Source organism: Pantherophis guttatus, chromosome 7 (genome assembly GCF_059756535.1).
Source record: "Pantherophis guttatus breed Tessera chromosome 7, ASM5975653v1, whole genome shotgun sequence".
Classification (NCBI taxonomy): Eukaryota; Metazoa; Chordata; class Lepidosauria; order Squamata; family Colubridae; genus Pantherophis; species Pantherophis guttatus.
In genome coordinates, this window is record NC_142069.1 from 26,093,480 (window position 1) to 26,106,920 (window position 13,441).

General features: G+C 38.5%; 1 protein-coding gene across 1 annotated transcript; it reads left to right on the plus strand.

The window, feature by feature from the left end:
• FBXO7 (F-box protein 7) lies at nucleotides 1-13,138 on the plus strand. Its single transcript, XM_034403831.3, has 9 exons — nucleotides 1-330; nucleotides 3,191-3,494; nucleotides 3,691-3,918; nucleotides 5,214-5,355; nucleotides 6,950-7,033; nucleotides 9,218-9,310; nucleotides 11,581-11,757; nucleotides 12,008-12,045; nucleotides 12,441-13,138. Exons 1-9 carry the CDS (start codon nucleotides 209-211, stop codon nucleotides 12,819-12,821), a joined length of 1,569 nt encoding a protein of 522 aa, XP_034259722.1. The 5' UTR covers nucleotides 1-208; the 3' UTR covers nucleotides 12,822-13,138.
• Nucleotides 13,139-13,441: the final 303 nt, after the last annotated feature.

Consider the following 13,441-nt stretch of genomic DNA (forward strand, 5'->3'; position numbering starts at 1 on the left):
GAAGGGCGGAACTACGTCATCGCAAGGTCGCCGGGGTCAAGGAGGCGGTTCCTCGGCAGCCCAAACCCACAACAAACAACAACGACGGCGGTGGTGGCGTCGCCTCTCTGTGCCGCCACCTTCGCGAAGGGGCCTCTGCGGCGCAGCGGGGGGTGGAGGGAGGGGGGGAGCGCAGGGAGCTTAGGCGGCGCGAGCGCAGTTGGCCGCCATGAAGCTCCGCGTACGGCTGCAGGGGCGGACGGCTCCGTTGGAGTTGGCGGAGGCGGAGCCACGGCTGGGGGATTTGCGTGCGCACCTTGGCCAAACCGTCTTGCCCGCTTGGGGTTACAGGTATGGGCGAGCGGAGCTGCCGGGCAATGAGGGTGTGAGGTGAGGTAGTCGACGAGAGTGATGGGAAGCCGGGCTTCCCTATTCTAGGAAATGGAGACGGTTTCCATTTCTAGGAGAGCCGGAGGGATGGACCAGAGTCGGAGAAGACTTGTTGGAAGACAATAAACCGTTTTATAGCTTTTATGGGGAGAAAACTTTCGAGTCCTTCGAAATGCTTCATTTTGATAGTGACAGTGAATGGAACAGACGAATAAATAATTTGGGGATCCAAAGGATAAATGTCATTTTTTTGGGGGGGCGGGGTCTGGCACAAAATAAGAATGAGGGAAATATTAAGAGGAAAGTGTCTTTGCCCTTCTTTTCCCTCTTTAAACTTGGCCTCTTTAAGACTTGTGGACTTCAACTCCCAGAATTCTCCAGCCAGCTATGCTGGCTGGAGAATTCTGGGAGTTGAAGTCCACAAGTCTTAAAGAGGCCAAGTTTGAAGACCTCTGCTCTTGACTAAAACTTTGTGTTTATGTCTTAAGAAGATTGGTTCCCAAGATGGATTGCTTTAAGTTAAAAACTTAACTGTTGGCAACTAGTGGGGATGAGGGAAAGCATCTCAAGGAACGGGATGGTTTTACCTATTTTCTGTATTGCTGCCAAGAAAATTACACATGGATGGGTTTATGGAGTTATCCAGAAGTCAGGCATGGCTTAAAGGAGACGTTATTGTTACAATGTACAGCATTGAAGTGAATCAAATTTTAGGATGTTTGGTTTATTATTCAATATTATTAATATTGCAGTATTGTTGGCATTTGTAGGATTATAAATTATGTGGAATGTATGTGGAGTCGGTCCCATCCTTCACACACAATTTCTGTGCAGAGGAAAACATATGACAGTTTTCTAAAAAATAAATAAAAAAAAATCTTATGCATTTTAGGATGGAAATGGTTTGGTCAGTGTTTCAATGCATTGACCAAAGCAAAGCAAAACAAAACAGAAATAAATATTTACATACCAGGCAATGTTCAGAATCAGGATTTGTGAAAAAGTGGGGAATCTATCACCTGAATAGTTTCTTCAGTGATTATATTTCCCAATCTTTAGGCATTTCTTTATGTGTTGAAGTCTTTTGAATTTTTGGTAAAACAGTTTTGCAGGATCATATTGTCTAAACAATGTAGCAAGTTAGACTAGAACTGATTCATTTTCTCCCTCCCTCCACCTAATGCCAAGTCATTATCTTTCAGGTTTGCCTACTTTTCAAAATTGTAAATCTAAAGTACATAGTTTATTGGAAAGAAAAAAATCATGTTTGGCAAATACTGTGGGGAGTCTGCACAGCTTTTGATCTGGTTACTGAATATCTTCCTTTATGTAGAGCAAATTTAATTTCAAAACATAGCAAACCTCTTAATTCATGTGGCTTGTTGGATATTTTAGAAATGTTTTCATTGAATGATGGATTCCTGGATTCCTAACTTTTCAGATAAACTAATTTATTGGAGAATTAAATAACTGAGTCAATATACTAAGAAACAAATCTTATTTTCCCAAGTAAGCTGTACATGAGATTGTATTTTAGTGAACTAGTTGATCTATAATCCTGAATCCAGTCTTGCTAGTCATAGGTATATTCATGAAAGTATTGAGATTATGTTGTGATAGATAGAATCAGACTTTTTCTGTCCTGTTGATGAGGGATACTGTAAGTGAAAGTTGATAGTATTTTCCTTGTGAAACTGAAAGTCAGAGTAAGATTACATATTCAGTTTCGTTTATGGGCTACAGTTATAATAGAAACTGATAGTTATTTCACAGAAATGATGTGATTTATTAAAATATTGGTAGTACACATTCCTCTAATTCTTGTCACAGTGGCTTATTTTATTCAGTGTAATATGGATATCCTCTCTAGGGTGGCTTTTACACACACACACACACACACACACACACACACACACACACACACAAACAGCTTGAACCATAACATCAAACAGTACAAAAACAATGTGATAGAGGTTCAGCCAATAAATTACACCAACATTTAATCCCAGGCCTGGGAATAGAGCCAGGTCTTAAGGGTTTTCTGGAATCCCAGAAGAATGAATGCTAGGGTTTCATAGCTGAGACTTATAGTGGTAGGGTTTGGTATGCTAGAGATTTGGGATTGATTTGCCTTGAGTTTACAGTGAAAAAAGTTATTATTTTAAAAATTAAATATTGCTGTTTTCCTCAGACATGCCCTGTAAAATAATAGTCACTGGAAAAATTATGTATAAAAACTGATTTTGTGATTGTTGAATTTGAAAATATCTTTTGAGCTCAAAAGTGAGTTGCAAATGTTGTAAGGTGAAATGCACCATTTAGGTTTTGTGGAGATGGACATTGTGTTTGATTGTGAAAAATTTCCCTTGGTACCTATTAAATTTTTTTTTAATTACATGCAAAACTTAAAATAATACTTTTGAAATGCAAATCATAAGTTAGATACTATTTAGCTATTGCAATGCAGGCAAATTCAAGAGCCTTGATAATATATTTTTATTTAGTAAGACTGAAAGCATTCTTTTAGAAATGTGGCCTTCCTCTTTAGCATTCTGCTACTAATAATTTAAATGCTAATACTACAAATAGTACTTTTAAATATGTATTAGACTTACATTTATAAAAAAAGTTTATTCCTGGCATGTAAACATGTATAATAAATGCAGGTGAAAATGAATCAGTTTGAGACTTGTTTTAATGGCTATACTTATTGGTTGCATTATAGTAAATTGTGGAATTAGGTAATTAAGGACATCTTTTAGTCTGCAGTTAGTGTGTGTTCCTCAATACAAAATGTGTGCTTAATGTTGTTTCCCTGCAGTTCTGACATCAAGTTTGCGATAACATTGAACAACAAAGACTCCCTTACTGGAGATGAGGAAACCCTAGCATCATTTGGGATTGTTTCAGGAGACTTGATATGTTTGATATTGGAAGATATTGAGACAGAATTAAGAGTATTTCCAACTCTCACCTCATCCCTGCAACCACAACAGAATAATCATGAACCATCCACTTCAGCCATTTGTCACAACCAATCTAAAATTCTAGATAGCGAAAGACACAATGGACATTTACCAGACGATAAAGTTCAAGATGATATTCAGATGAATACAGACAATATGGTAAGTCCATAAGAAATGAAGACTTTCATTGTCCCTTGTAGGGAAAATACCGAATAGGGAAAATACTGAGATACTGCTTCCATTATTTTTAGATAAACCAGCTTTTTTTCACAGAAACCCTTTGCTCTTATCATTTTAAATATAATTTTAAATATATTTTTTAATGCTCTCTTGTTTCTGCTGCTATCCTTTCAAGGCAGAATCCAGCCAAGCATTTGCTTCAGAAGCTGTATCTGATGACTTTGACTTCCAAGAAGCTGCAGGTTCTTATCCTTCAGAGCCAATGCTTTGCTCTGAAGCTACGGATGGACAAGTACCACACTCGCTTCAGACCCTGTACCATTCTGCAGAATGTACCAGTGCCAATGATGCCTTGATAGTTTTGATCCATCTTATCATGATGGAGACAGGATATATACCTCAAGTAAGTAAATTTTTACAAAGGATGTCTGAATGTGAATACTATGCATCCCATCAGATTTGGTTGAATTTCATTTCTCATCATTTCTCATCATTTTCATCATTGACATAGATCTTAGGCCAGTAATAAGATAATGTTGGCTTCTAGTAAGTCATGATTTGCTGATAACACATAGTATTGCTCATGAATATATTGGTTGTCACAATCCTGAATATTATGGCCACACACTGTTCTGCATTAGTCATAATTTGTACTGCATACTCATTGAGCAAAACACAGTTAATGCACAACATTACCTAGTGAAAGAAATGTGAAAACCAGAACTGCATATAGTATTCATAGGTGTTGTTTTACAAAATAAATTTCTATTGTGAATGTTGAATATTAAAATAAATGCAGGATTCCAATTAAATAAACGTATCTGATTGTCCCTTTTTAATGAGCTTTAGCATGGAAGCTCTTTAGGTAAATTCTTGTCTTGCAAACATGCCTTTAGCCTATGGAAGATGAATAAAATAATACAAAATAGCTTTCTCCTTTCTAATATGTAATGTGTGTCACATTAAAAATAATTAGACTAATTAGAACTAGGGATAGTAAATATGAGTTATCAAAGGTTTATCAAGCTTCCCAGTGCAGCCATATAAGTAGAATTTCGGTAAATTCTGAATTTAATATTTTAATCTCAGTACTTTTTTTTGGCAAATATTTGTTGCTTTGAGTTTGATTCATGACATTTCGATTTAGCCTCTTCATTATCAACAGCATAATTTTAGATGATGATCTTAATGAAAACTAGTTATCAAATTGCATAAATATATAATTAATAATAAGGTATAAGACTATGCCAATGATTGGGACTGCTTTTCCTCTGGGCTGGGCTGCAAAAGATGCACAGATGACCTGTGAAAGTTCTCAAAGGAGGTGAACACTGACTTTTGCCCAAAAGAAAGTGACTTCTAGCCTGTTAACATTACAGAGGCACAGAAGCAGGGACCTTAATTTCAGGATGAATGGGGCTTTGTTTGATATTCGGTGGCCATTTCTGTAATGGCTTTAGTAACTTGATAACAATAAAATTACTGATTAGAATTGTGGTTCTCTAGAAGGCTTTCTTGTAATTTCTTGCTGATTAACTGAGAAAGGTTTGACAGTGACTACTTACATGCTTTAGTTGCACTGTTACCATAATCAAAATTCCCCATCCCCTATGATTTTAGTAGTGCTATTGCAAACACATAACAAATCTGTAGTCAAGTTTTAGTTGCCTTGTTAAATTCCTCTTTTATTATTCATAGGGAACACAGTCAAAGGCAACAAGAATGCCTGACAAATGGCGAAACAGAGGTGTTTATAAGCTACAGTATGCCCATCCCCTCTGTGAAAATGGCATTGCTGCCCTTACTTGTGTGCCTTTGGGAGACCTTATTGTTATCAATGGTAGGTATATTCTGATATTTATTTGATTGAAGGCTAGCATTTGTTATTCTTTGTCTTCCATACTATGTAACTGCTAACAAACTTGAAAGACTTAAGAATCAGCTGACTCTTATGTCATATGTGATGTCAGCTTTTAGGCATTACTAAATATGACAAAATGCATTGAGAAGTGCTATGAAGTGAGATAGATTATCCTCCTGAACTGTATTAAAAAAGAAATGGCAGTCTTTTATATTTTGCAACTTTACTTTCATGTCCATCTCTGAAGAATCAGCAATAAAAATGTAAACTTGGACACATAAACTCTAGAAAAAAGCTTTCTTAACTGATTTTGCAAAAGTTTCAATACAACTTGTGCCAAGATTGATGTTTTCTTTCTTCCAATGTTTCAACCACCTATCATTATCTTTGTCTTGGAGGAAATGTGATATTTATTTTCTTCCAACTGAATGCAACCAAATGTGCACGGAATTTACATTGTTTATCAGCCACTTAATCATCTTCCTCCAACCTTTTTATTGACTTCCCAGCACATCCTCCCTGTTTCTCAAATCTTGCCACCAGCTCTCCCTGCAGTCCTTCCCCAACCATGGCTGATTGATTCATGTCCATGCCCACAGTCTTCCAAATCTCTCTTCCTGATTTGCTGCATCCAATTGGCTCCAGCTCTTCCTCTGAGCAACAAATTGAGATCCGATAGTGACCAGTCTAGGTTCCTGCTTCATTTCCAACCAGCCTTCAGTCCTTCATGGATCTCAACTCCCATTAATTAATTCTCCTACTTTCAGTGCTTATTTAAAACACTTATAAAGAATTCAGGTGTTTATTTAAAACAGACAATGGTAAAATAATAATGATAACTAGATAATTCTATGACTCAACGAATCTTTACACCAGAGATATTTTCATATCCAAAGATAAACAGAAAGAAAAATAGAATGACATCTGTCAGGCAAAAAAGCTACTTATTGCTATCTTGCCCATTGGTGTTTCTTGTGGAAAGTGTAATCAACAATCAAGTGTCTAGCTGACTGCAGCAGCACTGAACTGGCCACAACTTAGGCAAATTTCAATTTCATGAATCATGGGTCCTGAATTTTGGTTAGTTAGGCCATTTGAAGTATGTTGATTGAAAAAATAGTTTTGCCCAATTGAAGGTTACAAGTAATCAGACATGAAGCCTTTAGTAGTATATTGAAACTAATTTGCTTAAAAAGAAGGATTAGGCTGTAAAACAGATACTGAGAGACAGGGCTTCAAAAGAGAAGAGTGGGCAGTCTCATTTGAGATGTGTTTAAGGTCTCAGAAAAGTCCCTTTTGAAGGAAGTGAGGGAGACTCCATGAGCACAGACAAAATTAAACTATTCACTCTATTACACTTAGTAATCCAAGCTGGTTAGATTCCTTCATATATCCTGGAATATTATGCCACACAGCCTCCAAGGCGAAAGAAGGGGGGTTGTCATATTTTTTATTGTGTTTTCATAGCACACATTGCTATTGGTCAAATTTATTCTGTTGAGTTTCCCCAGGAAGTTCAGAATCCTCAGTAATGTTTTTGTTAAGCTCTTATAGTGTCTTTTTCTATTTTTAGCAATGCTGAAGATTGACATTGACATCAAAAGTGTAAAGAGACTACAGCTTCTGCCAGCAACATTTATCTGCTTTGAAGACTCAGGTATATGAATCTGAATTTTGGGGAACAGCTAGAAGCTAATAGATGAGTAATGCCACAGTAATTTTAATCATTAAGTGAGCAAATTAGAAGATGAAGTCGAATGCAGTAGGTGCATCATTTTTAAGTTGCATCATTGAACATTTAAAATTTATTCAAATAACTACAAAGACCTCATGAATTCCTGCCAGGCTTTGAGTTCTGCAGCAATGTATTTTATGAAAACAAAACATTCCAAACAATGAAAAAATATATTGCAAGGCACAGATTTTCTCTTCAGGCAGAAGAAAATACTTATACATTATAGACAATTGCAGTGGGTCTAGAGCCGTGATGGTGAACCTATGGCATGTGTGCCACAGGTGGTGCGCATCACCCTCTCTGTGGGCACGTGAGCCATTGCCCCAGCTCTGCTGCGCATGTGTGCGTGCCTTAGCCGCACATGCACGGGGTTGGGGCGCATGTGGGGGGATGCACGCGCATGCATGGGGAATGGGATGCGTGCAGGGGCCCCGCACACGTGTGGGCATATGTGGGGTGCGCACATGCGTGGGGGCGGGGCGCATGCAAGAGGTGCCACAAGCGCATGGGGCCTGCATATGCATTGCATTTTGGGGGTTTGGGCGCACTTTGGGCACTCGGTCCTGAAAAGGTTAGACATCACTGTTCTAGACAATCTGCTACAGGTGAAAAAGTGTGTGGCTGACAAAAATATTCTGAAAAATATTATTTTATTATGATACATTCTTCTTTTTACCCCATAACGATAAAAACATGTTTAAAGAAAACCATGATAAAGCCAGAAAATTTGTATACCAATTTAAGATAAAATAGCTCTTTAAAAAGATAATTTAAAATATATGTGGGAAATGAATAAGCAAATGTAGAATGGCAGATTAGTTGCGTTTCCATTCCTCCTCCTCTCTATTTACCAAGAAGACTCTACTTTTATTTGGCCATTAAGAGAGAAATAAACTAGTTTATTAAATCTCATTTTAACTTTAGGTTATTAAGCAGTTGTCTGGAGTTTCTTTTAAACCACGTTTCAATCTGGTGAACTCCACTCCAATTCTGGTTTATTCTCCCTCTTGGCCACAGCAGGAGGAGATACTGATGCTTGAATTGGGAACTTTATCTTGATACCTTCGGCTTGTGCAGCTAATCTAGGTTAGAGCTATATCCAAACTTGCCCAAATGTGTTTTCTTTCATTTCTGCATAGTAACCTGTAGGAAATCATGGATATACTGTGTTCAAGGGGAGGTTTTGAGTTAGATTCTAGCACAGGCTTCATTTGAGGCAACCTTCCATTTTCAGCTTTTCCTCATTTACATTTCTAAGGCTGTATCTTTAAAAAAAAGTTTACACAATCTTTCCTTTGTAAACCACTTGCTTGTTTATACAGTATTAAGTTAATGGTGTAATGGCAGATAATGCCTCACTAGGGGGACCCATTGTGTTGAAAATTTTAAGAAACTCTAAAGGGGGCTATAGTTTCCCAGCTCAAAAAGTGAAATAATGAAACAGCCATAGATGTTAATTATTGAAATACCTTTTATAGTTGATATAATGTGGTTTCTTCTCTTCTTCCTCTTTAAAAACTTTTTTAAAAACTTTCCATAGATTCTCTGTAGTATTGTTTAACCATGCTAATAGGTCCATCAAATTCATCAGTCCATGCAGGACTTGCTATTTGTTGTAAATCAAATTGTTACAGCATATTGCCAGTCTGAATGAGAGAACCAGTTGTTTTCCATTTTACTGCTTGGTGATTTATTCTTAGAGGCAAATCATTAGAATAGAATATACTAAGCAAGAGGGATGCGGTGGCTCAGTGGCTTGTCGATCGAAAGATTGGCAGTTCAGCAGTTCGAATCCCTAGTGCCACGTAATGGGGTGAGCTCCCGTTATTTGTCCCAGCTTCTGCCAACCTAGCAGTTCGAAAGCATGTAAAAAATGCAAGTAGAAAAATAGGGACCACTTTTGATGGGAAGGTAATAGCACTCCGTGCGCCTTTGGCATTTAGTCATGGCGGCCACATGACCATGGAGACATCTTCGGACAGCGCTGGCTCTTCGGCTTTGAAACGGAGATGAGCACTGCTCCCTAGAGTCTAGCACATGTGTGAGGGGAACCTTTACCTTTACCTATACTGAGCAAATGATACTTATTTTTAATTTTTCCTAAAGGAAATGTTGCAGGCGTGTATAAGGACCTTCAGAAGCTCTCTTGTCTCTTTAAAGATCGACTGGTATACCCTCTTCTGGCTGCTACTCGGCAAGGTAAGCACATCATGGAAGGAGTCTTATAAATCTTTTTTAAAATTATTTTTATTATTATTATTTTTTTAATTTGATTTATATGCCGCCCTTCTCCGGAGACTCAGGGCAGCTTACAATGCGTTAAGCAATAGCCTTCATACTTTTGTATATTTATACAAAGTCAGCTTATTGCCCCCACAAACTGGGTCCTCATTTCACTTACCTTAGAAAGGATGGAAGGCTGAGTCAACCTTGAGCCTTGGCGAGATTCGAACCCTGCAGTAATTGCAGGCAGCTGGTGTTAACCACAATGCTTTTAGTCTGCTGAGCCAGCAGGCCCATTTTTGTAGAATATTTATTATGGAACAGGTAAAACCACCGAGAATGATGAGTGGAGTATGTTTGTAGCCCCATGTGCTTATTAGCACAAGACATGGAGAAACAGCTCCCCCCCCCCCAACTCATTTAGCAGGAATGTTTTGAGAGTATAACCAATATTTTCTCAGTATGATTCTGGATTCCCTTCACTTATTAAATATGATCATGTTTGGTTCGAACTGTGTTAAGAGTTGAGATGACTCTACATAATGAGCTCTGCTGCTGACTAGACTAATGTTTCTCAACCTTAGCAAGTAAGATGTGTGGGTTTCAACTCTAGAAGCTGAAGCAGGGAGCTGAAGTCCACGTATCTTAAAGTTGCCAAGTTTGAAAAACAGTGGTGTAGACCAGGGGTGTCAAACTCAAGGCCTGGGGGGCCGGCCTGGAAATAGTAAAGGACATGCCCGTGTTGCTTCCGGCCAGATGTGGGTGGTGGTGCGGGGGGGGGCGGGGCAGATGCCATTTGCAGCACTCTGCTGGCCAAAATGGGGTGCGGGGCGGCTGTGTGCTGCCAGCCAAAATGGGGCGTGGGGTGACTGTGTGCTGCCAGCCAAAATGGTGCACGGGGGGGGGGGCTGTGCATGATCCCCCTTGCGCCCCATTTTCGACATGAATGGCCTCCAACATTCTGCCAGCCAAAACAGGGCACGGGGGACTGCGCGCGCCCCCGTGCCCCGTTCTGGCCGGCAGAATGCTTCAGGCCATACAGGCTGAAAACAGGGTGTGGGGGAGCCATGCTTGTCCCCCATGTCCTGTTTTGGCCGGCAGGGTGGTGCAGGAGTCGTCAGTCCCATCCCCCTCCGCCTGGTCAGCCGGCCAATGGATGACAATTACAATGCTGATCCGGCCCTTGAAGAAATCCAGTTTGACACCCCTGGTCTAGACCACCAAGTGTACTGTCTGAAGCTCATTTGTGCAAACAAGTTGTCACTCTCTGTTTAGGCTCTGATGCCAAGTAACCAGGATGGGTCCCAACTCAGAAAGATTCTGTCCCCAGCACTAGATGGGTACTCAGCTTCTAAGCCATAATTCTTTTGCTATTTATAAATTAGACACTTCCTTCTGCTTCTCATCCTATCATGACTGCAGCTGTGACTTGCAAGTTGAACAAGTACCAAATTCTAATTTGAGAAATGTTATAAAATAGATTAAAATCTGTAAGTGCCTTTTGAAACAATTCTTGTTTCAATTAATAGGCAAAACTCTATTGTAGTTGAGCCAGCCGAAGAGGCTATTTCCTATGTGGCTTGACAACATAGTAAAGCAATAATATATTAACTTTGATCTGAATAGGAATGTTTTTTGTTTTTTTTTTTCTTTTCTCTTTTACTAGGCTGAAGAAAAACTAGATGATATTGCATACTGATCTCATTGTGTAGCTGCCAGAGGATTTTGGCTCTAATCAGGAGAGTGAAACCTTTCATTGTTGAAAGTCTAATGTCACTTCTCCCTAAATAAGTGCCTTCTAAATCTATCAGGGAGGGTGCTTTAGAGTTTTATTTCAGGGACTATTGAGTATTTGGTTAGTAGCAATCATACCTCTGGTAACATTGTCTTTTTAGTTCCATTTGGTCATATGTTTCATTAGAAATACAGTGGTGCTTAAAATTAATGAACTCTTTTGAAGTTTCAGTATTTCTGTATAATTTTTCTGATGTTATCTGTTTCCAATAGAAGTCCTAAAAGTAGGTAAAGAGAACCCAGTTAAACAAATGATCTTAATATTATGTCATTTTTTATGTCTTTGATAAATGCATGATTAAATTCAAAGCACTTTGCACAAAAATAGGCTTTTTCTTTAGCCACATCTTATCAACATGCTTTGTTTCAAGCAGTATGTAATTATAATTATGAAATGGATAAGAAGTTAAAACTGTTGGAATGTTGTAATAATGTAGTTCTTCTCCTTTTAGCATTGAATCTACCAGATGTGTTTGGCCTGGTGGTTCTTCCATTGGAGCTGAAACTCCGAATCTTCCGGCTCTTGGACTTTCGCTCATTAATTTCTTTGTCTGCTGTTTGTCATGATCTTCATGCTGCTTCAACTGATCAGTTATTGTGGAGGTTCATATACTTGCGAGATTTTAGAGGTAATTGTTCATAAAACTTTTTTTCTAATGATATGACGCTGAATGAGAGGCTTGTTGTCAGCTTTGCAAGTTAATTTGCCAGGGTTCTTTGTAAGGAATTACATCTCTATGAAGCTGTTTGGACATTGTGTCCAATAAATGGTTATTGTCTTGGAGCAGTCATGCAATCAATACAAGTTACCTAATGTGTTGTCTACATCATTATAGAATTGCTGTAGCAAGCTGATTTGTATCTTACATGTTTATGCAGATCCGGTTGCCAGATCTCGAGACACGGATTGGAAAGAAGTAAGTGGATGTCATGATATATTTTTTTGTTTTGATTTGTTTTTCTAAGAATATATGCAGTCTGAATAACCAAGTTACATTCTCAGCTAATTGAAACCTCCAGGCATCATAGGAAGCAAACTGTACTTTAACAATCACACTGGAAGAGCAGATGAACATTATTATTCGAATGGGTGCCAGCCTGCACTGCTTTTTTCAAGCTGTTGTCTAAAATCCCCTACCGATTGAAAAATTGCATGAAATAAAAAAATTATCAAGATGCAGAAGACATGGAGATAGTTGTGCTAATAAATTTGGTTCATATATTCTAAATATCCAAGAGTATACTAGCAAACCTTTATAACAACGAATGCTATGAAATGTTAAGCTAAATTTTATTTTCCTCCTTTCTACAGCTGTACAAGAAAAAATTGAAGCAGAAGAAAGATGCACTGAAGTGGAGACACACAATGTTTCTGCCCCCTCCTCCCCTCCCTGTGCCATTTCATCCCAGTCCATTGTATCCCAATCCTTTTTGTCCTAATCCACTTTATCCCCCCAATATCATTGGTGGTGAATTTGATGAGAGGCCAGCAGTCCCTTCCATTGGTGATCCAATAAGCTCCCTCTTTCCTGGCCCTGCTGAGCTTCCAAGTCTTCCTATTGCCCCACACTTAGATCCATTCTCTACTTTACCATATTTCGATCCTTTTGTGTCATTTCCAGAACCCAATCCAACTCTCCCAGGAAGAGGCAATCGGAGCCGCCCAATTGATAGTCGCCGTGCATTCATATGAGAACTCTTTCAGCCTTATTGATAAAGTTTTAAACCTCTCTTTGTGGGCTTACTTTAAAACTGTACAGCTTCAGAGCTATGATGTCTACTGTTTTAAAATTATGACAGTGCATAAGTACTATAGCATCTTGATTCCATAGACTTGGGCCCAACAATTCAGTGCAAACAATTTTTCTTGCCTCCCTTGGAAACGCAGATCCCTTTTGCAAGAATATTGTGGGACATTATTCTTTTCATTTACAGTGGCAGGCTCCTTCTTAGAAAGTAAAAGGAGGTTTGCTTTTGTTGCATCAGATAAAAAGCACCTTAAAATATAAACATCTAAGTTGGTCTGGGTTGTTTTAATTTTTAAATCTGTCATTTAAACATTTATGCTATGTTCTTTTCTTCCAGTAATTAGTCTGACTAAATGCTTTTTCCATGAAAAGATTTTCTGTTCTATGCAATATCTGGCACTCGGAAGGCTGCAAAAACCACCTGATTTGATTGTTCTTCGGACACTTTATATATTTTCTTTATTACTTGAAAAGCAATGTTGGTATTGGGGATTTCAAAGCACAAAGAATATTGAGTTTAAATGATTTTTTTACATATGAGAGAATAAGACATTGAACTGTTCAC

Coding starts and splice junctions, on each gene's coding strand:
- FBXO7 (XM_034403831.3), top strand. CDS start 209: ATGAAGCTCCGCGTACGGCTGCAGGGGCGGACGGCTCCGTTGGAGTTG. Junction 9,311..11,580: donor TCTGGCTGCTACTCGGCAAG/GTAAGCACATCA, acceptor TTCTCCTTTTAG/CATTGAATCTACCAGATGTG. Junction 12,046..12,440: donor GAGACACGGATTGGAAAGAA/GTAAGTGGATGT, acceptor TCCTTTCTACAG/CTGTACAAGAAAAAATTGAA.